At 36.1% G+C, this 25,324-nt stretch overlaps 1 protein-coding gene across 1 annotated transcript in view; it reads right to left on the reverse strand.

The window, feature by feature from the left end:
- The window catches only part of ANKAR (ankyrin and armadillo repeat containing), a 73,795-nt gene that overhangs the window by 19,642 nt on the left and 28,829 nt on the right, over positions 1–25,324 (reverse strand). The window contains exons 7-18 of the mRNA XM_007951573.2: positions 19,871–20,072; positions 17,214–17,422; positions 14,667–14,771; positions 13,577–13,818; positions 12,807–12,975; positions 11,988–12,229; positions 11,530–11,683; positions 11,285–11,446; positions 9,382–9,488; positions 7,565–7,687; positions 2,778–2,936; positions 1,766–1,883 (exon numbers count right to left, since the gene is read on the reverse strand). Of these exons, the coding sequence (XP_007949764.1) occupies positions 1,766–1,883; positions 2,778–2,936; positions 7,565–7,687; positions 9,382–9,488; positions 11,285–11,446; positions 11,530–11,683; positions 11,988–12,229; positions 12,807–12,975; positions 13,577–13,818; positions 14,667–14,771; positions 17,214–17,422; positions 19,871–20,072 (1,992 nt within the window). The remainder of the gene's footprint in view (positions 1–1,765; positions 1,884–2,777; positions 2,937–7,564; positions 7,688–9,381; positions 9,489–11,284; positions 11,447–11,529; positions 11,684–11,987; positions 12,230–12,806; positions 12,976–13,576; positions 13,819–14,666; positions 14,772–17,213; positions 17,423–19,870; positions 20,073–25,324) is intronic.

The raw sequence follows: 25,324 nt of genomic DNA on the forward strand, positions 1-25,324 counted from the left end.
AGATTATCTTCTGTGTCTGTGTTAATTGGTTTCCCTTTTCTTTGTTGAAGAGGGTCTGTGCAATCCTTCTGCCTAGTCCGCCATCTTGCCCCGCCTCTCCCTCCTTGGGTTTCTGAGGTGGTATCTCTATGGAAGTAGATTGCACAACCTTCTGTTCCAGGAGTGGCTGGTGGGTTTGAACTGCCAGCCTTCTGGCTAGCAGTCAGATGCCTTAGGCCCTACACCACCAGAGTTCCCATACAATTGTATGTTGTTGTTGTTATATACCATCGAGTCAGATTCAACTCACAGCGACCCCTCCTTGGGTTTCCAAGGCAGTATCACTATGGAAGTACATTGCCCAACCTTCCTTCCCAGGAGTGGATGGTGGGTTTGAACCACCAGCCTTCTGGTTAGCAGTCAGGCGTCTTAGGCACTATGCTACCAGAGCTCCTATACAATTGTATGTTGCGTTGTTGTTATGTGCCATTGAGTCAGACCCGACCCATAGCGACCTCTCCTTGGGTTTCTGAGGCAGTATCACTACGGAAGTAGATTTTCCAACCTTCCTTCCGAGGAATGGCTGGTGGGTTTGAACCGCCAGCCTTCTGATTAGCAGTCAAGTGCCTTAGGCACTATACTACCAGAGCTCCCATACAATTGTATAGTGGGGTATAATTTGCACAATAATAGGTTTATTTAATATTTAATAAATACATTTAATAATATTTTCACATAAGATTTTTTTTTTCCTAGCTAGTTTCCACCAGAAGTTTTCATTTGCTTGATTGTTCCTTTTATGCCAAGTAAATGTGCTCAATAAAATTATAATTCTGTGGTAGCAGGAAGAGTTGCCTCCAGTGATCCATTTCAGTTTTAAACAGCAAACAATACCTTATTTATTTTTTATATTTTTGGCAGTGGTGGTATGGCTATAGTTCTGACATTATTTTATTGTTGTATTGAGTGTGATAAATCAAGTTAATAAACAAATAGTGTATTATCGATCCCCTATAGGTGCTTGCTGTTGTTATGTGCCGTCGAGTCGGCCCCCCGACTCATAGCGACCCCTCCTTGGGTTTCCAAGGCAGTATCACTACGGAAGTAGGATTGCCCAACCTAGCTAACAATAGGTGCTAGCTAGAGGGTTAGATCTGGAGTTGATGTAGTTGCACAATTAACTTTAAGTGCGTCAAGAACCCCATTGAATAATTTTGTTTTGATGGTATAGTGCCTAAGGCATTTGACTGCTAACCAGAAGGCTGGCAGTTCAAACCCACCAGCCACTCCTTGGAAGGAAGACTGGGCAATCTACTTCCGTAGCTTGGAAACCCAAGGAGTGGTCACTGTGAGTCGGATTCCACTCGACGGCAGTGAGTATGTTCCATAGCAACATGGATAATACTTAACTTTTAGCAAAATGTGAATAATTTGTCAAAAGGAAACCAGACAGAAGTAAATATAAATCTGCCACCACTATTGAATCAATGTCCTAATTCTGTTGATAGTTCACAGTTGAATTGTTATTTCATGTCTTAGGAAAATAGGGGTTTAAAAAAATAGCTAGGAAAGCCAAAGGACTATGTTCAAAGGTATGTTCAGGGTACAGAGTGCACTCCCATTGTTCTATGTAGACTTAATCTAGAAATACTTACATGAGCTCATTCTTCAAATCATGTGATATAGTATGGATACAGACTTAATGTTTTATTATTGCTTAGTTTACAAAAAATTATTTTAAAAAATAATTTTATGTGGATACAATTAGCTTTTGATTATTCCTTACCTGTCAAGATAATAGTATTGCTCTGATCTGAATATAGACTGTCAGTTAAAATAGTAACACCTCTTGCACATAAAGCAATGTGGTCCATGTCTACAATGACTTTAGCTAATATAATAATCTGAAAACCAATATAAAAAAAAGAAAAGAAGAAGACACATAAAATCATTGACTGTCTTCTACTTAGTGTCTCCAATTAAGCTTTTATAATTTTTTTTTTGGAGGGGTTATACTTCTCTGAGAGGTATTTGGTGGGATTTAATAGAAGTAAGTGTCTGGGAATGGGACTTAGAATACTTATCCCTATCTGGTCATTGCAGTGACTAGAGTAGGCCATATTCTTCCTATAATGGGTGCAACTTTTGCAACGTGGAAGTATTAAACTAAACTCACTGCTGTTGAGTCAGTTTGACTCATAGCAACCCCTCCTTGGGTTTCTGAGGCGGTATCTCTACGGAAGTAGATGGCCCAATCTTCCTTCCAAGGAATGACTGGTGGGTTTGAACCACCAGCCTTCTGGTTAGCAGTCAAATGCCTTAGGCCCTATGTTACCAGAACTCCCTCTGGAAGTATTGGGTTCATGGAAAATAATTCTCCTAAAGGAAACAGAATAGAAAAAGAAGAGAGAGATAGTCTAAGAACCCAGAGCATATAGTTACAGAGTTGAAGCATCAGTATATTCAGCTAAAAATTTGAAGTTAGAAAACCAGTGTATACTGAAATGTTTTTCTGTTTTCCATGTAATATGCAGGTGATGAAAATAAACTATCTATCTGCCTATCAACCTTACAAAGTTGTTATAGGCATCAAATGAGACATAAGGGCAAAAGTGCCTTGCAAGATGTAAAGTTATAAATGAAGAAATCCTTATCACTAGTAAGAGTTTTTATGAGAGGGGAGGGATGATGTGCACAGTACATGTGAATTCTATAAATCAGTAAGCATGTTTCTAGACCTCCAAATTTTTGTAGTTTTCACTAAAACTGATTTGAAGCATTAACATGTGATTTTATACCTGAAATGCTGCCATTGCCTTCTCAGTTTCAATTGTTGATTCAAGAAAAGGCTCAAAAATAGATATTGTCATTGTTCCACTTTCCAGTATTAAGTATTGTTGAAAGCGATTATTGAAAGCAAAAAGAGTTAATGCATACCCTGCTCTTAAACAGATATCCTAGAAATAGGAGAAACATGCATTATCTTTAGCTTGCTTAGTTTATCATGTTGTCCAAGGTCATAGATTTTGAATTCTTGTCCATTAAAATATATTACATTTTTATTTCTTGGAATAAAACTTGACATTATTGGGGGAAAACAGATAACAGAGTTATGCGAGAATGTTATTGAACAGATAAAATAGAGAATTAGGTAATAGTGTCAGGGATTAAAAAAATAACATTTTAATTCTCAAAGAGAATGTTAGGTTACTGATTATGCAAATGAGTACCTAACTGGTAACAGGAAACTCCATGTATTCTTTAACCTTCAATATTTTTGTTGCAACTTATTTTTGTTTCTACATCAACATTTCAAAGTAGAGTCGGTAAAAATCTCAAAGCTTCCCTTCAATAGCACATTATATATGGAATTTCATGCATGTGAGATGATCTACATTGTCTGTTAAAATAAGTTCATTTGTAGAATTCTATTGTAACATAAAGAGGAATAAAAGAAAATAATTTGCTTTTTTAATTCACAGTTTAACATTCTTGGACTGGGCAAACCGAGGAAAAGCCAATCAAAAAAGTGTTTAAGGAGGTGCTGGGGAAAAAGTTGAATTGAACCTGAAGACCAGGTAGATTGTCTAGTTGCAATACCATCACAGCACCGAGCCAGAAAAGTCAAGCTGTCTGCCCTCAGAGGATCATTATGTTGTACACAGGTCTGAGCATTTCCACCCACCTCTACTAGCTCACCCAGTGGGTACTCAGAGTCCCAGAACCTCTGAGTCTCTGGGGCCCCTTACCTTCTCTAATCCTAAACTTTAAACCTTATTATACAAAGTAGCCACCTGACCATGGAAAAGAAAAGAAAATATTAAGTATAGTCAAGGAGAAAGGGAACTAGGTCTCAGTCATGGACAAAGAGTGAGGTCACTGACAGCAGAATAGTGCCTTATGTCAGGTAAGAAAGAACAGTAAACAGAAATGGAGCAAAGGAAGACACCTTGTACAAGGTGAGGTAGAAGTGGGAGAGCTATGCTAGGACTCTCCGACCCATTTGTACTTGTATTCCATGTAGGTTTTGCTCCTGCATTATTGCTGTGCAGGTCTATAATAAATTAGTTTGTAAAGTGACTGGTACTGTTTCAAAATGAATCCCACAGCTTGATTGCTCCCGTTAGCTAGTATCAGATACAGGGTTAGAACCAGATCTGCTTACTCCGAGTTCAGGGGGCTAAAAATTAACCCTGGAGAAAGGACATATTTTTCCATTCATTTTTCCTAAATGTCAACTGTTTACTTCATATATCCTTCATTTACCTTCCTACCAAGGGTGGTTATACCCACTGGTTGCTTATTTTCCCTTTAGACCCAATATGATTTATGAATGGGAGATGAGTGTACATTGTTTATACTTACTAAAATCTCTTCAAAAGCATATTTATAATTAATTAGGTTATATTTTTATTTAATTAAATAAGAGTAGAGTAACAGTGACTCTAAAATGGTAAGACTAATTTTATGTGGCTTGTGAAAATCATTCTCACTATTTTACATATTTTATTTTAGACTTATAGTATGATAATCAAATTATAATTTTAAAAAACATCTAATCTATTATAACTTTTTGTAGACAAAATCAGCATGGGTAGGAGTTTCAGATCTGGGTTAATTTACTTAATTTTTATTCCATTCCTGTCATCCATAATGTAGCTGTTCATTCAGTGATAATTGCTGAACATCCCTCCTCACTCCTCTAATTTCTGAAACCAAACCGAAAACTAAACTCTGCCATCAACTTAATTCTGCCAGGCAGTAAATCTTTACAAAAGTAGATCATCCAGTCTTCTTTCCACAGAGTGGCTGGTGGGTTTGAACCTCCAACCTTCTGGTTAGTAGCCGAATGCCTTATGCACTACGCTACCAGAGCTCCTTAATTTCTAAAACAGGTGTGTGCTAATTTGAAGTCTCCCTCTATATGTTTAGGAACACAATAAACTCAGTACAGTACTATAACCTTAAGGGTTCTGATGTGGCCCTATGGAACAAACTAGTTTGGGACAAATTTGATACAATGTATAAGAAATTATATAATATTTTTTAACTCAAATCTCACCATTTTGATGATTCTTAAAACTGAAATTTTGGCCAAGACCAGATAAATCTTTGGCTCATCCTTAAGGCTTCTAGTTCTCTAAGGTTCACTACATCTGTAGAACTGGTTTATAAGTATGTATCTATTTTGAGCCAAACTTAGGGTCCAGAGAGGAAAGCAGGCTATAAAAGACTAGGAGATGAAGGAGAAAAGCTGACAGTGGAAGGATGTGTGGTAGAAGAAAAGTGTATATGAGCAACAGGGCAATGAGAGTAAAGTGTGGAAGGAACAGAGGAGACAGGGAAAAGGTGGCTTAAAGGCCAATCAGATGTGAATTCAGTCTTCTCACCCTATTATTTCCTTTACTATTACAGCAATACTTCTCAATCTCTATGTGTATCCCATTAAAGTAAAATTCTATATTAAAAACATAATAGTACAGTGACTTTATTTCTCCTCATGACTGCCCTTTTCTCGCCCTAAAATCTCCTAAAACTTGAAGAGATATATAGCTGACAATTTTCTTCCGTGATTGTTAAATGCACTGAAGAAAACAAAAGCTCTGAGATGCTTTAGTGTTATTTTAAGTGTGGCACATGGAAAAGCAGCAGTCCACAAAATGATCTGTGACAGGATAAGAGAATAAGCATTTAAAAGGAACCGTTGAATACCAATTTATAAATGTAGAAGAAGGGGAAAATTTTAAATCACCATTAGGCAAGAACATCACAGTAATAATTGTTATAGGTATCATTGGATGCTAAAATTGGTGGGAAAGAGTGTGATGCATTAACAGAATATTTTCATAGTCTAAAAGTAGCTCTTCTCGATACATTTGTTAATGTTATAGTGGAGAAATATGAAGGCCACCACTTTAACCAAGTAATTGAAGTTAACATTCCCAGTAATGAGACATAGTAACACCATGGACCCCCTGCTGTGATTCACTGGGCAGGGCACAACATTACTTCTGTGGTTCTTGCCCAAAATTCATAACTTCAATTTAATCATGAGAAAACATAGGATAAACTCAAATTGAGGAGCAGTCTACAAAGACTGGCCTGGACTTCTGAGCATGTCAAAATCATGAAAGACAAAAGAAGGAATGAACTTCACAGATTGAAGGAGACATGACAACTAAATGTGGGATTCTGACTTAGATTCTGTAATAAGAAAAAGACCTTGGTGAGAAAACTGGTGAAATTTAAGATCTGTAGATAGTAGTATTGTATCAGTATTAATTTCAGGGTTGGTGTTTGGGAAAGCTGGATAAAGGATATATTATTTCAAAATAAAAAGGTGTTTTTTTTTTTTTTTTTTTTTGTAACTATCCCCCCATAAAAAATTGGAAGGGGAAAGAAACATTCCTTTATCACAAATAGTTTGAGGAGAAAAAAAAAAAAATCACTGCCATCGAGTTGGGTCTGACTCGTAGCGACCCTTCCTTGGGTTTCCACTTCACTACGGAAGTAGATTGCCCAATCTTCCTTCTAAGGAGTGGCTGGTGGGTTTGAACTGCCAGCTTTCTGGTTAGCAGTCAAATGCCTTAGGCACTACACCACCAGAGCTCCCATAGTTTGAGAAGCACACTTTAAAATAAAAGGTGAAAAGTGGATGGTTGAGGATTGAAAGGACATAAAATTAAATTAAAGATTTGATGCATCAAGGACAGAAGAGATTTGCTGCATGGCTCTTTAACAGGCAGTAATATTGGTGAATGTCAAAGATGAAATGGGACAACCGTGAAAAATACACCAGTTGCCACTGAGTCAGTTCCAGCTCATGGAGAGCTCAGATATGTTAGACTAGAGCTGTGCTTCATAGGGTTTTCGGTAGTTGATTTTTCAGAAGTAGGCCAGGCCTTTCTTCCAAGGTGCCTATTGGTGGACTTGAACTGTCATCCTTTCAGTTAGCAACCGAGTACATTAACTGTTTGTACCACCCAAGGACTCCATGAAAAAATTTGGAGTCGTATTATTATATCAAGGGAGCTCTGGTAGTGTAGTACCTAAGGCACTTGACTGCTAACCAAAAGGCTGGTGGTGCAAACCCACCAGCCACTCCTCAGAAGGAAGGTTGGGCAATCTACTTCTGTAGTGATACCGCCTCGAAAACCCAAGGAGTGTTCACTATGAGTCGGGTTCAATTGGACAGCATGTAACAACATAGCGTAACTCATAGTACGTAACAACAACAACATAACATCAAATGAGCCCTGGAGGCACAATGGTTAACCAAAAAGTTGACAGTTTGAACCTACCAGCCACTCAGTGGGAGAAAAATGTATCAGTTTGCTTCTTTAAAGATTTCCAGCCTTGGAAACCTTATTGATTGGTTCTAGTCTGTCAGAAGGGTACTCTGACTCCAAATTAACTCAACAGCAGCAGGTTGTTATTGCACCATTTCAAACTAATGACCTTCAATGAGATATCGTACATTTATTTTCTTAAATAACACATTTAAATATCACCATAAAAAAGGCTTGGTGGGTGTGGTCTAAAAACCATTTTCTTTTATATGTACATTTTATAAAAAAGGTATTACCTTATCTGGGGAGTGAAGAAGATAAAGAACATCATCATACTTAAAACCTTCAGTTTCTTGTAATTCATTCTGTAACATGTCATTCCTTAGGACAATACATGCCAAGGAAAATGCCACTTCAACCTAAATTTATGGTTTTCAGAAATTAATTTATTTTTCACTCATGCTTTATCAGATGACATATTTAATTGTACAGATATTTATATTAGATACATTTGGAACTATATTATAACACCTGCTAAAATAAATTCCATTGATTGCAATTCTCTGAGTAGTATTTAGAGTGGCTTTATAATTTTGGAGGAATATCCCATATAATTTTTAACAGCTAGGGGAATATCCTTCCTAATGTGTACAGGGCCACATTTGAGGGCCTGGAAGGAGGCAACCAGGGCCCAGCAGGACATGTAAAAAGATCTTATCCAAAGTATATGATTGCATCCCATATATACATATACATATACATACATATATATATATAAAAATTCTGGCATGGGTTAAAAGATTGTTTTGAGCTGGTTTTTAGCTGCTGATCTTGAGATAACGAAGGTTTGATGGAATGCCTGAAAAATATATTTTTTTTTTTTTTTGCTCTTCCTGGTCTGGAGTCATTCAATGTACATTCTGAAGCCCATTAGGAAGATGTAAATGAACATTGTTTCTTCCAAGGACTCAATAGACGTTTTTCAAAGTACTATACTAAGCATTCCTATGAAAACTTAGGAATTTGAAAAACATGATTATTAAATTATTGCAAAAATACTAAGTTTGATGAAACATACTGAAATGTATTTATGTTCTGTTTTAACAAATTTTAGAACTCACTGAAAATATATGTTGAATATATATGGACGCAGTTGCAGTAAGCTGTTTGCCATGACACTGCATGCTTTAAAATAAAAATACATCTCTATGTGGCATTCCCCATAAAACGTACTGCTGCTTTGGAAGTCAGTGCGGGTTCTGTTGACTCAAGTAATTCAAACCACGTGTTGTGTCCATTTCTTCCTTCTGTTTCCCTATTCAACTACCTAATAAAATCTTTAATAAACCAAAAGGACATACAATTTATAAATTTTTTCTCATAACAGATACATTTCATTTTAAAAAATAATGTTGTATTTCTTTACATATTTTTCCCATATGCTATTTCTATTTCCTCCCTTCCACCAAAGCCAATACCAAACTGAGAGGAGAAAATGTTAAAACTTCCTTCCCGGACAGCTATGGATGTCCAGAGTTTACAAAAACCTCAGTAAAAGACTTTGAATACATGTGAATGTCTATTACATTTTTATCTGTTATTGTAGATGTTTTACTAGAAATAAATAGAAGAGTGAATGTCTCTTTAGAAACCTATATTAATCCTTCATACTGTCCATGCTTGATTAAAAAAACAAACAATTACTGCCAGTCAACACCAGCTGCCTTGTGGAAGGCAGGACTCCTTTGATGATGTAGCACGGCCAGGATTCATTTATATGTGAGAAATATTGCCATATAAGTCACACACACCCATTTATCCCCTGGAAAGAAAGGAAGAATTTCTGTCAATAAATAATCAACTATCTGAGGAATAAAAGTTCTTTGATTAGCAATGCCATGCCACTTTCTTGTTATCTTGGAAGACATCACATTTTTATAAAATTTACTACTATTTTATAGTTTATCCAAACTTTTTTTTGCAAAAAAGTCTGGGATTCTATGTGAAAGATTAAATATTTTTATTGTGTTTGTGAACTTCCATAGATAGAAATGATTTAAGTAATATTTCCATTAATTTTTATTAGAACAAAATTAAAAACTTTTATATATACCTTAATGTTAGGAGAAGGGTGATTTCTTAGTAGTTGAATAAGTACTGGAAAGGCATTTTCCTCTGCAACATATTGTTGACTGATGGGATTGCTTGTGTGGGCAACACCTGTAAGAGTCCATATGTCAATGAGAATTTTTTCCCCATTTCCTAAACGGTAAAGTCAAATAGCTTGATATTTTTGGTTGATAAAGTGTCCTAAGGTATGGTTAGTAATTACAAAAAAGAAATGCTATATGGAAGCAATTTTAATAGGAATTAATTTTTCAGAAGGCAAAGGTCAATAAACATGAAGAATTACAAGTGTGAATGGCTTTCTAATTGTCACAAAACAAAGAAATTAGAAATGTCATTCTGACATAAAATATTAATAATGGTGGAAGTTATCATTTATTTGAAGAATTACTATGTATGAGGTATATAAGCTTACACTTGCGATTGTTTTCATAAAAAATTGATTAGAATAAATAACCTAGCTAAATGAATTTCTGGATCCCTTAAATTACACATACTAGTAGCTCTGGTGGGGAGCTCTGTTAGCATAGTGGCTAAGACACTTGCCTGCTAACCAGACGGCTGGCGGTTCAAACCCACCAGCCACTCCTCGGAAGGAAGGTTGGGCAATCCTACTTCCATAGTGATACTGCCTCGGAAACCCAAGGAGGGGTCGCTATGAGTGGGGGCCGACTCGACGGCACATAACAACAACAACAGTAGCTCTGGTGACGTAGTGCCTAAGGCACTTGACTGCTAACTAGAAGGCTGGTGGTTCAAACCCACCAGGCAATCCTCGGAAGGAAGGTTGGGCAATCTACTTCCGTAGTAATACGGCCTCGGAAACCCAAGGAGGGGTCTCGGAAACCCAAGGAGGGGTCGCTATGAGACAGATTCAACTCGACAGCAGTTAGAGTTTTATATATACTAAAAAAAGAGATGAGCTTACTATTATGTAATACTTTAAATCGCAGGGCTAATCCCAATATCTTTGAAACAGAGAGACAGAGAAGGAAAATCTCCATATGAACGCTGCAGCTGCAAACCAAGGAATGACTGGGGCTACCAGCAGGTGGGAGAGAAAAGAAAGAATCTTTCTCTAGAGCCTTTAGAGAGAGCATGGACCTGCCCACATTCTGATTTGGGACTTCTAGCATCTAGAACTGCACTTAAAATAAATTTTGTTTTCAAATTTATTAAAAACCTTTAAACAAGACAATGAGTATGGCATAAAGACAGACATATGGATAAAAGGAACAGAATAAATAGTCCAGAAATGGTCCTGCATAGCTCATCAATTGATTTTTTACAAACATGGTTAGGTAATTAAATATTTTCAATAAATGATGCTAAAGCAATTGGGTAGCTGAATGCAAAAAAAAAAAAAAATTTTGACCATATAAAAAAATTTACTCAAAATGGATCATCATCTAAGTACAAGAGCTAAAATGATACAGCTTCTAGAGGAAAACAGCTAGACCTAGTGGCTAATTTATAAGCTGTGAAAGAACCTTTATAGAAAGACTGAAATTGAAAAATATACCCCAGCATTGGAAACTCTTATCTTCCATATCCTGAAAAATGTGTAGTTCTTGAGATTCAAAAGACCAAATATTTCCCTCTTAAACTTAGGAAATAAGCTTCCTTAAGTCAAAATAGGCAAGGCTCATTGCCGCCATTTCCCTTTTTAACCTGAGTTCAAGAGCAAAACTTACATAAAATTCTTAATTACATCATTTTTCCAAAACCAAAGTCTTGGAGAAACAAAACATTATAATAGCCTATGTTAGATTAAATATTCTTTAGGGCTCTAACAGTGGGTTAGAGAAGAAAAGATTAATTTCTACCTCTCTACCTAAGTGCTTTCTTTTTTTATTGACATTTAGGAAATTGAGAATGAAGTTACAAACCAATGCAAATGGATCCCACTGCTCTGATGACACTAAGAAGAGTGCCTTCAGCTATTTTACTAATTCTTAATAAGCGAACCAAAGGTGCAATTCCATTCCCTTCACATATTTGATTTTGATGCATTCTGCTGTCCTTACTTAGAGCTATGACTGCTTCACCTCCTAATAAAGAAAAGAAAAAGATATGTTGGATAATCCAATTCCCTGGTTACATTGTCCAGATTTATGTATAGAAAATAACTTACCAACATACTGCATTTTAGCTGATGGTGACAAAAGCATGTTTATTATAAAGTTGTATCCAATCTGTTCCGCCATATACTTTTGTTGTTTTAATGTTTGTCCTGCCAAGGCCCAAAGTGCTACAGCTCCTTGTTCTTTAACATCTACTTTAAATGCCTATTTTTTAAAAAAACATATCCATTAATTCAATAAGCATTTGTTGAACACTTTAGTGTCGGTTCAAACCCACCAGCCACTCCTCGGAAGGAAGACTGGGTAATCTACTTCGGTGGAGACACCACCTCAGAAATCCAAGGCAGGGTCGACTATGAGTCAGAACTGACTTGACGGCAGTGAGTGAGTTTAGGTATATTTTATAAATGTTTATTCCAGAACTTATTTTAATATTCTATTCATTTAACAAAATTGAAAATGGAATACTTTTTCTACAAAAAATGATAACTTATCATAAAATTCCTACCTTTAGGAGTTTTAAAAGATACTTAGTTAATGACTTTTCCAGAAATGCTTTCTGTATGGCAGGGTTGTAACTTGCCAGTGATTCTACAGCCATTGCACCCTTCATTTGAACACTAAGTTGTTTCCCTTTAAATAGAACCACCAGAGGAGGAATCACTCCTTCCATAGCCATGGCATCCTGAACTTCTCTGTTGTCACGTGCAACCTCAGCAATTGTAGCAGAAGATACAGCCTTCAACACATCTTCAAATGAATTAAAAAAACAGTTAAAAATTTTTTTTGAAAAGTGAGAGTCTTTAAAATTCAGCATTTAGTTTCCCATATTATAAAACTAAACATAGATTGTTTACAGAGAATAATGAAGAACAGAAAAAAGAAAGAAAACTGTCCAGATTCTCATTCACTCAAACACATTCAAGCATTTGGTTTAATCCTGCCACTATTTTTTTTTTAAATAGAGTTAGATAGAGATATATTTAACATAGTTTAACTATTAAAAAATATCCAGAACTTTTGTTTGGCATTAAAACATTTTTTTTCCATTCTTCATGAACATCAATATCTTTCTAATATTCTATCTGTTCACTAATATTCTTTATAAACAAGCTTAATCGAACATTAAAAATAATAAATAAACATTCTTCTGGGTGTTGAATCTCTTTCAAAAAGCCAACAGTTTAAATGTTCCAGCTGTTCAGGTGATATTATATATTTATAGATCCATTCTAATATAAATCCAGGGCATCTGTTCATAAGAGACAAGTCCAATCTCATGTAATATATCTGGCCATTTTAGAAAAATACAGAGATAAGGGCTCACCGGAATCAGAACTCAGAAATGTGATAAGATATTTGATGCCTTTGTGGTCTCTCACTGCTCTTTGATTGTCTTCATTTCCTATGCATAATACTCGTATACAGTTCATTACATTTACCAGCACATTTTGTATATTCAACTCTAGGAGATTGATCAGAGCTGGGATTCCATCCTAAAAATTAATTTAAAAATATAATTACAATTAAATTTAAAATATATGCAATCTTTATATAGTGACTCAAGTCTATAATTTTTCTTGATGTAGATACCTGGTTATTTAGGAGAGAATGATTGTTCATAAACAAATGTGTCTGCACTGATACCGCACACTGACAATTAACACTACTTTGAGCAAATCTTATCCATTAACATTAACATAAGTGTCCTACAGATATATTTCAAAATAGCCCCCTTTATATAAAAAATACTTTAAGGCTGTAGGTTCACTGTAATGTTTAATAAATATTTTGTAAAATGAAGCAACGCAGTAAAATAATTTGAATACAGTGCTCCATTTGAAATATTTGCCATTGTGGATATTGGATTGGTAATTGAATGTATACAACACAAAATACTATTTTTAAATGTAAGCAATGGCCAACTGTGCTGACACTCATGCTGTATGCTGGGCTGTGCTTTACTCTTGCCATCCTCATTAAGGCTGGTATTCTTTCCTGAGTTTTGTCACTGCCTAATATGGGCATGGGTCTCTATCTTTCTATCATATGAGGGAATTACTGTGGGTCAAATTAGGCTGTGGGAAAATAACTTACATATCTGGCAATGACATCCTTGTTTCCAAGTTGAGCAATGTCGTATAGAATGACAGCACAACGAGAGTGCAGTTCAGGTTCTTCAGAAGACAGTAGGTTGATCAGAGCTGGGATCCCTTCTGCCTCTACCAAAGCATGCACTACAGGTACATGGGTTGAGATATTACTCAATAAACCAACTGCTTTGCACTGTAATTTTATTTTGGAACCTTTTAATAGATTGATTAAGGCAGGAATGGTGCCTATAATGAAGACACAAAGAAAAAGTATGACTTGTTTATGATATGATTTAAATAATGTTTATGGGCATGGCAATATATAAATAATCAGCAAATAATATTTGTGATGGTTATGTTTGTGTGTCAACTTGGCTGGGCCTTGTTGAGTGGTCTGTGTCATTGTTCAGCAACCGGCCATGCTCTGCTGACTGGGGGACTTAAATGGACTTGAATTAATGGCCTGCCATGTGCTTTGGTTAACATCGGGACTGTGCCTTTTACTTGCCAACCTTGGGCTTGTCAGCCTCAGCAGCCAGCAGCTGTCTGAGTGAAGAAAAGCCTCTAGCTTCAGTGGGCCAGGAGCTGGAGGCAGAGCTGAAGCCCAAAGCTGAGGGGCTTTCACCCAGCCCCTAGAGCCTGGCACTTTGAACTTGAACTTAAAGCCTCCAAACTGTAAGAGAATAAACTCCAGTTTGTTAAAGCCATCCCATTTGTGGTATGTTCCTGTCAGACCAGCACTAGGAAACCAACCAGAACAATATTATAAAATTATTTATATGAAAAAGAACTAGTCTTCTAAAGAAAAGTACATATAAGAGGTAGTATGTAAAGGAATTTAATACCTTTTTTAAGTTTATAAACTTTTAGGAAAATAGAATTAATGTAATGTTTTTATACTGTCCAGCTTCCAACTGAAAAGGAAAGATTGACATATAAAGGAAATAATCTTAGGAAAAAAGAAAAAGAAACTTAAAATCAACTAAAAAGTTGCCTCTAGAGTGAAAAATGTATTTTAAAGTAATTGATCTGAGTATATTACACCTATACACAAAGTAGCATAATCAAAAGATAGTGAATAGACTTTGCATTACCTGCATCCAAAATATATTCCCAGTATCGATCATGTGCTAAGCAAATTACTTCTAAAGACATGATGGCCATCATCCTTCGTTTATAGCTTTCAGACTGCAACATTTCTGATAAGTATTTAACAGAAAAACATAAAGTGGTCAATGGAATGATTGATTCTATTTATGTGCAGGGCAAAAGAAGCCAAGTGTTAAGATCACCACCGTCACTATCCACATACGTTCATTACATTCTCTAGTGTGCATAGCCCTCTCTGAGGTGCTGAACAAATTATATATACCCATGATCTTTGAAGTTTGTAGTCTATATAATAAGTGAAGAATATCCTGAAATTCTTTATCTTTGGTTTGAACGACTTAGATTTGCTGGCCACATGGTTTAAATTCTCTTGAAAAATAGTACATGTCTCCTTTGCCTGAAATCAGTTGTTGAATAAGATTTAAATTTGAGTTTTCAAAGATTCCAAACTAAACTACATTACGATCTTTAAAAGTTTAATATCCACTCTATGTATGAGGCTTTATACATTTCATGAATGTAAGTTCAACTCACTGCCGTGGAGTCGGATCCGACTCATAGTGACCCCTCCTTGGGTTTCCGAAGTGGTATCGCTAGGGAAGTAGATCGCCCAACCTTCTTTCCAAGGAGTGGCCGGTGGGTTTGAACCGCCAGCCTTCTGGTAGCAGTCAAATGCCTTAAGCACTACATCACCAGAGCTGCCCATGAATGTAAAGAAGATACAAAATTTTTTTTTAAATCTTCAATGAACTTATCTCCAAATGAGAAGAAAATAACCAATACATATATTCTAATAAGTGTTTATGGTGCAAGAAAAATGCATAGAAATCTTTTTTTCCTTGTCTCTTTTTCTAGCCCTTCCAATACCAAATTTGGTCCTGACTCCTACCTTGGCTGGATCATTCCATAACTCTTGAAAATGCAGCTTCCACTCTCAAAAGCTAATCTTGGAGACCTCTAATAAACTTCAACAGATTTTTTTTTTTTTAAACCTATAGTGAAAATCTACATTATGGAGAGAGAAAGCTATTCTAGGGCACAAAACAAAGAAGCAGTGGCCAGATGTTCATGGCTTATTGTTATGATTGCGTCATTATCAGGGCTTCTCAACGATAACTGTAGGAAGCAATGGCTGTCAGAAGTTTCTTGTGCCACTAAGCTATCCCTATTAGGGGCCAGAGCATCCTACCATGAAGGTAGGTATTTGCAGTAGTTTCAGGCTATTAAAAGTAAAGGGATGGTCCTCTTAGGTCCTCCTAAACAGACTAAGATATAATGATTGATAAGTACACAAAACTGAAAACACTTTCTGATACAAATATTATGCACAGTTGAGTATTGTAGTGTAGCACAGTAATGTCTTCTTTCTTAATTTTTGCTTTTCCTGGAGGTAAGAATTTCTTTTTTTTTTTTTTTTCATCTGCTTAGTTCTCTGGTGGTGTAGTGCCTAAGGCATTTGACGCTAACCATAAGGCTGGCGGTTCAAACCTACCAGCCACTCCTTGGAAGGAAGATTGGGCAATCTACTTCTGTAGAGATACCGCCTTGGAAACCCAAGAGGGGTCTCTATGAGAGTTTTTGTTTTTGTTTTCAGTTTTCTTTATAACTATTAGTAATTTATCTCATACTTTTTCTCTACCCTGGGTGCACAGTTTCCATTTTGGGGCTTCTCTTTCTTGTCATCCACAGTGACTAAAACAATTGTGAGGACAGTACAGGATCGGGCAGTATTTCATTTTGTTGTACATAGGGTAGCTATGAACAACAACTAAATGGTATGGGTTAGGGAGATTCTCAGCTTTCCTACTTGTGGCTTGAAATGATTTTCTCTGGTCTGCTTCGTCCTGAGACTTGCCTGTCTGTTTCTGTCTTACAATATTTTGTTGTATACTTTCTTGTTTTCTCTTGTAAGCTTGTCTGCTGCTGCTTTTGTTATTATTTAATCTCTATGTATTTTTAGTAGGGTCTTGGGAGGAACTAAAATTGAATGTATACATTTAGTTGGCCTATTAACCCTCGCTCTTATAATATTTCTGGCTAGGTTGAATAAAACTTTTGGGGAGAATATCTCAAACTGAATTTTTCACAAAATATTTATCAAAATAGGAGGACAGATGTTGCTGCCTTTGTCTCTAAAATAAGGAGGAAAGAAATAAATTGGAGGGAATCATTTGTATTCATATTTTAATGTCTTCCCTCCTTTCCTTTCCACTGTTTTAAATTCACTTTTTGTGATGGAGATTTGTGATGGAGATTGGACTTTTGGAAAATTGTTGGAGGTTTTTTTTTTCAAAAAAGTGTGTAAAATATAGTCTGTTTGGGTCATATATATTTTCTTTTAATTCAGAGATAAAATTTTTGCCCACAAAATGCAGCTCAGCGTTATGGGTATTTCTGGGTTTTACTTTAAAAATATTATTTCATAATTTTAAATGTTTAAAATATGATTCAGGTATTATTTCAAAGTCAGAATCAATAATTAAACTGAATAATAATCAGAACATTTATTTAGGAAGAGATTGTGTACTCACCTACCAAAGTTTTCCAAACTGGGAGTTCAGGAATATTTAACTCTATTATGTGCTTGAGAACCTCTGTGTGAAAGGTTAGCACTGATAAATGAATTATATTATTTCCCTTAATATCTGTTTTTCTCCAATTAGCACCAATCGAAAGTAGGTACTGGATAGTGTCCAGTGCTCCTGAAGTGGCAGCAAGTAACAGTGGAGTACACTGATTCCTAAAAACCCAGAGACACATAATAGTAAGTAAGCATACATACAAAGTCCAATACATTTCTGTTCAGCTACTCAAATTGCTGTTGGCAGAATTCTGACATAGCATCACCTTCTCTTCCTAAAGATTCTTGTTCTCTGTATTCCACATGTAAACAGACTTGCCCCTCTAATACTCTTGTCTTTAGTATTTGCTCCTTTGCTGCCTCCCAATTTAATTATCATGCCTTATAATTTGTCCAAAAATTAGTAATACACAGAGTTCATAATATACATAGTTTACACTATCCTGTCTAACCCTTTTAACAAGTCTATGAGTCAATCAAAAATTAAGGCAAGTATCAGCTCATTTTAAAAATGATGAAACTAAGGTTCAAAACCAAGTTCTTCAGACTTCTTGTCTAACTCTTAAATCCCACCTTTCTCATTGTGGCAGAACCTGACAGTTTTTCTCAAAAATTCGTTATCTGCTTCTTTGTAAAGATTTTTGGATTGAACACACGGCTATCCAGCCAACTATGACATTTCCCAGCCTCCTTTATGTGAAAACAACTAACTTTGGTCAGTAGGGTGTTAGTAGATGTTTCATGAGCATGTCTGCAGAGGGACAGGAGTGTGTCATTACTTTTCTTCTTATGGCTAGGATACACACATGATAACAGAAGCGGTAGGTGTCGTTTTGCCCTGTGATATAGAAGCCACATATTAAAGAGCAAGAAAATGGATCTTTGATACTGTCAGGCCATTACACTAGCCCTGGATCTGCAGTTCAGACTTTACATGAGACAGAACTACTTATTTATCTTGTTTAAACTGCCATATTTTTCAGTTTGTTAGTTACAGCAGCTTAAATGGTATCTTAACTAATCATAACTAAGACTATCAGTATGATCTTAAGTAAACTGGTTACTTTCTTGATTTGTTAAAAAAAAATAAAAAAATAAAATAAAAAAAAAAAACAGGGTAACCTGGCACCTGGCAGTGTTGGTGTAAGGGTTAAATTAGGAGTCTAGCACAGTCTTGCCTAGTCTTGATATATAGTTTCCCTCAACTTCCCCTTTCACCATTTCACATTACCTTAATCTTTCCTTTGTCCTTATACCCTGCACCTTCCCCTCTTAGCTAAAACCCTTCCTCTTGATGCTTGCCTTTGAACTCTTAGCTCCATTCAACTGGCCCCAAGCCTCCCCTCTATCCTCCTTTTCCTGGGCCCTGGAGAAACTCTTCTCCTTTATGGATAAACAAATTTCTTCTTCCTCCCTTTTCCATTTTAACAAGACTGCTCTCCTGTTGCTTTATTTCTCCTACTTAATGTAGGAATAAAGATCACTTCTAACACCATCAATCTGATTTTCCTCATTTGAAACTTATGCTATCAAATTATATTATTTTTTCCAATGCCTATTTCTATTGTTCCTGTCCAGTTGGGCCCTCTCCCATTGTTCTAGCTCATGCATTGCCTCACTAACATGTCTCTTCCTGTCAGTTCAATGGCCGTGTTAATCACCATCTCCGTCCTAATCTTTCATCTCCTTGTCATAGCTTCTTCTGTGCTCCGTATTCATACACACTAGCATGGTCACACTCCTCAGTTTTTTCCACATAGATCTCAGACTTGCTAATGTTCCTCTGTAAATATCCTTTGCATTTATTTTATATTTACAGATAGTTTATTACGTCTACCTCTCATGTCCAATTGTTTGATCTTTTATACTTGACCCAGCCTGTTAGCCCCCTTTTGCTCAAAATCACTTTGCCAGGAAATGACAGGACCAGAAATTGAACTCAGGTCTCCATATTCCATGGTTTCTCCATAATCCATTATTCAAGACTTTATTAGGGGTTCTGGTTTCTAGTTGGAGTCTATTAGATGAGCTCTGGTGTTGTAGTGGTTAAGGCATTTGGCTGCCAACCAAAGCTTCATGGTTGTAACCCACAAACCATTCTGCAGAAGAAACATGAGGCAGCCTGCTTCCATAAAGATTTATAGCCTTGGAAACCCAGTGGGGGTTGCTGTGGGTCAAAATCAACTCATGGTGGGGAGTTTGGTTTTTGAGATATCTCTCATCTAACTCCTATTCTCTTTAGTCTGGAGCTCTAGAACTGCCTATTTGTTGTGTAGAGTCTAATTTAAAGCAACTTTCTTTTCCCTAGTCTCAGGCTTCTTGCAGGGCACTAAGTGGTTAACCTGATAAATTAATATGTGGTTTACCATACTATAAAAGTCCCTATAACTTACTCCTATGATTTCAGAAACCTGGATAGGTTAATAGAAGTCTCAGTCTTTACATATTCTTAAGGTAAGAGGTAGGAGAAGATACCAGGAAGGATAGCAAGTAAACTTTACACAGCCTTTCAAGTCATACCAATTCTGCACATGCCTTTTAGTTTTAATGGATGGGGAAGCTGTGAAAAGAAGAAATTTATATTCCTACAAATGCTTAATAACTTACTCAGCTGTTGCCTCAGCTTCTAGCAAACTAGGGTCCTTCCGACAAAGAGCAATGATGATGCAGATATTGTCATAGAAAGCAGCAAAATGAATCGGCATCCAGCCTCTTTTTTCAGAGAGTGTGTAATCTGCTTTGAAACAGAGTAGACAGATGGTTGCTTCTAGTGAGCAGGCCTGTGCAGCCAGGTGTAGAGGTGTTGGACCTAGAATGATGGACAATTTCTTCAGTGGTAGAACATGTAACATTTCTAAAATGTATGTCTCATTTGAAAAATATGCCAGCCACAGGTTTGAAGTGGATTTGGTTATATATAACACTTTTTACAAATATAACAATCAATTTTACCCTTGAATATTCATTCATACCAAAACTCTAATGACTGATTAGATACATTTTAAACTAAGTGGAGTAACATCTCTCCAACCTGTGCTGTTGACATTTCCTCCTATAAACCAAACTACTAATTAACATACTGTAGTTGAATCCCATTATAACAGAAATTGGTATCGTATGGTATAAAAGCCCCAAATTTAACACTAAAAGGATTAATTCAGGAAATTCAATTTTTCTTACTTAACTTGGATGTCTGATTATTAATAATTCTTTATAAGTTAAGAAAAATAAGTAACATCAAAAGTGTTAAATATTTGAATATTTAAGTTAATCTGCAAAATAGTCTTGTAATAAAATAACCTATTTTTTGTTTAAATTATTTTCCATTTTATTCAAATGTTTTGTAGTAGGAAATAATTCTTTGAAATTGAAAAAAAAAACAGTAAAATAGGCTCATAAAAAGGCAGTATGTCACTAAATGCAATGGGTGTTTTTCAATTTTCAGCTCACTTCCCTCTCAATATTATTTGACACTTTGGGCCACTTCCTTCTCTTAAAAATACTCTCTTCCCTTGGTTTTTGTGATAGCATATGCTCCTGTTTTTCCATCTACCTCTCTTACTACTCTTCGGCAGTCTCCTTTGGAAACTTCTCATGTCTTGACCTCTAAATGAGCCGTGGGGCTCTTCCTTGGACCTTTTCTTTTTATTCTCAGTGGCTTCATTTACCACCTATAGTTGATGACTCCCAGGATTGTGTCCCTGGACTTGATTTCCTCTTTGAGCTCTTGATCTTTATTTCCTCTCACTTTGCATCTCTACACATCACCTCCAATTTAAAAAAAAAAAAAAACCAGGGAAAACTCCCCAAAGTTAAGAGGAATATCAGTAAATCACTATGGGGAGAGAAAATTTATGAAATGTGATACCCATGTGACAGATTGTTTTGTAGATGATACACTATATGCAAAGCTTTTGCATATTCAGTAATATTTTAAAATGCACTAAATATTTATTTATCTTACCATTTCTTTCTTTTTTCATGTCCATTTTAGATGAATCTGTTTTCAGAAGGGAATAAACATAGAATTATGATTATTAATATATATGTTTTTTTAATTAGCTAAAATACACTTTTAGGAATAAGAACAAAATGACCATCTTTGGATAAGGTAGCAGGACTACATCAAACTGTATAGAATGTAACTTTTGGTCACATGATCCAGGCATGGCGCATGTACCTGACAGTGCAATCAGAGCACGCCAGGAAGTTCTGCCTCTCAGTGACTGGCCAGAACTCACAGATGGAGCAATTTCATATTGATTAAGTAATAATACATAGATATTGCCAATAGAGTTATATATTTTTGACACTTAAATACACTCAATTCTTAGCAAGTGAGAATCCAAGTTGTCAAAAATGATTGAGAGACTTTAATTTACCAAAGATTTTTTTTTCCAAACAAAAAAGGCTTAAAATAAAGGCGACCTGTTGCATTTAAATCTGACTGAATCAGTCCTATATTTTAACTAAGTCCATGCTGTACTAAATATTTATCTGACACTGTTTTGGTTTCTTAGTACTGCTCTGAGAAGAATATACCACAAATGGGATGGCCTTAACAAACAACAGTTTATTCTCTTACAGTTTGGAGGATTTAAGTCTGAGTTCAAAGTGCCAGGCTCTAGGGGCTGGGTGAAAGCCCCTTAACCTTGGGCTTCAGCTCTGTCTCCTGCTTCTGGCCCACTGACGCTAGAGGCTTTTCTTTACTCAGACAGCTGCTGGCTGCTGAGGCTGACAAGCCCAAGGTTGACAAGTAAAAAGGCACAGTCCCAATGTTACCAAACCACATAGCAGGCTGTTAATTCAAGTCCATTGAAAGTCCCAAGGTTGTCAGAGCATGGCAGGCTGCTGAACAACGACATGGCTACATACAGGGTTCAAGCATGCCATAAGCTAGAGACCTCTCCCTAAGCTGCTTCTTATATATGGGAAGCAGACCACATCCCTAAGGCAGCTACTCAGCCAAGTTGACATACAGCTTTAACTACCATAGACACTATATATCTATATCTATATCTATATATCTATATCTATATATCCTTCTCTGAATTTCTATAGTACATCAAACCAGGTTAAAAAAAAAATCACAGCCATCAGGTTGATTCTGACTCACAGTGACCCCCACTGGGTTTCAGAGGTAATAAATCTTTACAGAAGTAGATTGCCCATTTTCCTTCCATGGAGAGCCTAGTGAGTTTGAACCACCAACCTTCTGGTTAGCAGTCAAGTGCCTTAGGCACTGCGCCCCAGAGCTCCTTCCTATAATACCTCACTGAATATTAATTACAGTGCTAGAATACTATGGTAAACAAAATAGACTAGATCCTTGCTCTTTATGGAGCTTATATTGAAGTGAGGGAGAAACAATAAATAAAATTATATAAGGTAACCATAAGTGATACTTAGATAATTTTAAAAAACTTTCTTCTCAGACAGATGACAAGAAAAACCTCAGCTTTGCTGTAGGTGAAAGGAAGTCCTGAGGTTTCCAGGACTCAAGTGTATAGAGAAGAGAAGCTCTTACTCTTTGATTCTTCTATAGCATCAAGTTATCATAAACTAACATTTTAATAAATTACCCTGATAAGTTATTAAGTAAATCCATATTCCAAACTAGATGACTACTCTCACTGCTTCTATTCAGCGTTTTACTGGAGGTTAATTAGGCAAGGGGAAAAAAAGAAAGCGAGAGAGAGATATCCAAATTGGAAAGGAAGAAGTAAAACTCTATTCACAGATGATATGATCTTGAATAGTCCTAATCTTTTAGAATCCACAAAAAAAAATAGAACTAATAATGAATTTGGCAAGGATGCAGGATACAAGATCAATATACATAAACAAATTGCATTTTTATACACTGTTGTTGTGGTTGTTATGTGCCGTCGAGTTGGACCCGACTCATGGTGACCCCTCTCGGGTTTCCGAGGCAGTATCACTATGGAAGTAGATTGCCCCATCTTCCTTCCGAGGAGTGGCTGGTGGGTTTGAACCGCCAGCCTTCTGGTTAGCAGTCAAATGCCTTAGGCACTACTCTACCAGAGCTCTCTTCTATACACTAGCAATGAATTATTTGAAAATAAAATTAAGAATTATATTTACAATAATATCAAAAAATAAAATACTTAGGGATAAATTTAACAAAAACAGTATGAGTTGTGCACTGAAATCTACAAAGCACTGTTGAAAGAAATTAAAGACAACTTTAATTAATGGAAAGGCATCTGTATTCATGGATTGGAAGTCTTAACATTGTTAAGATGGCAACACTCCTTAAATTGATCTACAGATTCAACACAATCTCCATCAATATCCTAGCTACCTATTTTTTTTTTCTCCAGAAATTGAAAGCTGATCCTAAAATCCATATGTAATTATAAGGTGCCCAAAATATCCAAAACAACTTTGAAAAAGAGGACTCACATTTTCTGATTTTAAAGCATACTGCAAAACTAAAGTAAGCAAGACTGATGGTACTGGCAAAAGGATAGAAATATACATCAAAGGAATAGAATTGAGAATCTAAAATGAAACTTATTTTTACAGTCAATTTTTTGACAAGGGTGTCAAGGCAAGGGGAAGGAAAAATAAGTTTTTTTCATGAATGAATGGTGCTAAGACAAGTAGATATGCACATGCAAAAAAATGAACATGGGCTCCTACCTCACATCATATACAAAAATTAATTCAAAATGGATTACAAATCTAAAGAGCTAAAACTCTGAAACTTTTAGAAGAAAACAGAGGTGTAAATCTTTGTAACCTTGGAATGTGGCAGTGGTTTTTTTTAGACATGATACAAAAAGCACAGGCAACAACAGAAAAAAATAGACAAAATGGACATCATTAAAATTTAAAACTTTTGCACTTAAAAGGGCATTATTAGGAAAGTGAAAAAGAACCCAGGGAATGGGAGAAAATATTTGTAAACCACATGTCTAATAAGATCTCTCATGGCATGGTGCCTAAGGTATTTGACTGCTAACCAGAAGGCTGGCAGTTCAAACCCACCAGCCACTCCTCAGAAGGAAGCGTGGGCAATCTACTTCCATAGAGATACTGCCTCGGAAACCCAAGGAGGGGTAACTGTGAGTCGAATCCACTCAACTGCAGTGAGTTTGGCTTTTTGGGGGCTTTGGTATGTCTAATAAGGCACTTGTATCCAGAATACATTAAGAACCCTTGCAACTCAGCAATAAAAAGACAACCTAATTGAAAATGAGCACAGTATTTGAATAGACATTTCTCCAAAGAAGATATACAAATGACCAATATGCACATGAAAAGATACTCAACATTTTTAATTATTAGGGAAATCCAAATCAGAGCCACAGTGAGATGCCACTTTACACACACTAAAATGGAGGGTCAGCAAAAAAAAAGGAAGACCCTCAATGAGGTGGATCAACACACGGGCTGCATTGATGGGCTAAAAGATAGCAATGATTGTGAGAATGGTGTAGTGTTTCATTCTGTTGCACGTAGGGTCACTATGAGTTGGAACTGACTCCATGGCACCTAACAGCAACATGTGGCTAAAATCAAGAAGCTGTACCATAACAAGTGTTGGTGAGAATATGAAGAAATTGGAACCATCATATGTTGCTAATGAGATAGTAAAATGATACCCCTGTGGAAAACAGTTGAGTAACTCAAAAAGTTAAATATAGAGTTGCCATATGGCCCAGCAACTCTACTCTTAAATTTTGTATATGTCCATACAAAAACATGTACATGAATATTCACAGCAGCATAATTCATAATAGTTAAAAAGTGGAAACAGCCTAAATGTCCACTAACTGAGGAATGGATAAAAAATGTGATATATACATACTACGGAATATTATACAGCTATAAAAGGAATGGCATACTGATACATGCTACAACATGGATGAATCATGTACACATTAAACCCCAGAAAAAACAAACCCACTGTCATCAAATTGATTATGACTCATAGAGACCCCCAATAGGTTTCCAAGGCTGTAAATCTTTATAGAAGTACGTTGCATCATTTCCCTCTCATGAGCAGCTGATGGATTTGAACCACCAACCTTG

This window comes from Orycteropus afer, unplaced genomic scaffold (genome assembly GCF_000298275.1).
Source record: "Orycteropus afer afer isolate SDZICR_OR568_19922 unplaced genomic scaffold, OryAfe1.0 scaffold00001, whole genome shotgun sequence".
Lineage (NCBI taxonomy): Eukaryota > Metazoa > Chordata > Mammalia > Tubulidentata > Orycteropodidae > Orycteropus > Orycteropus afer.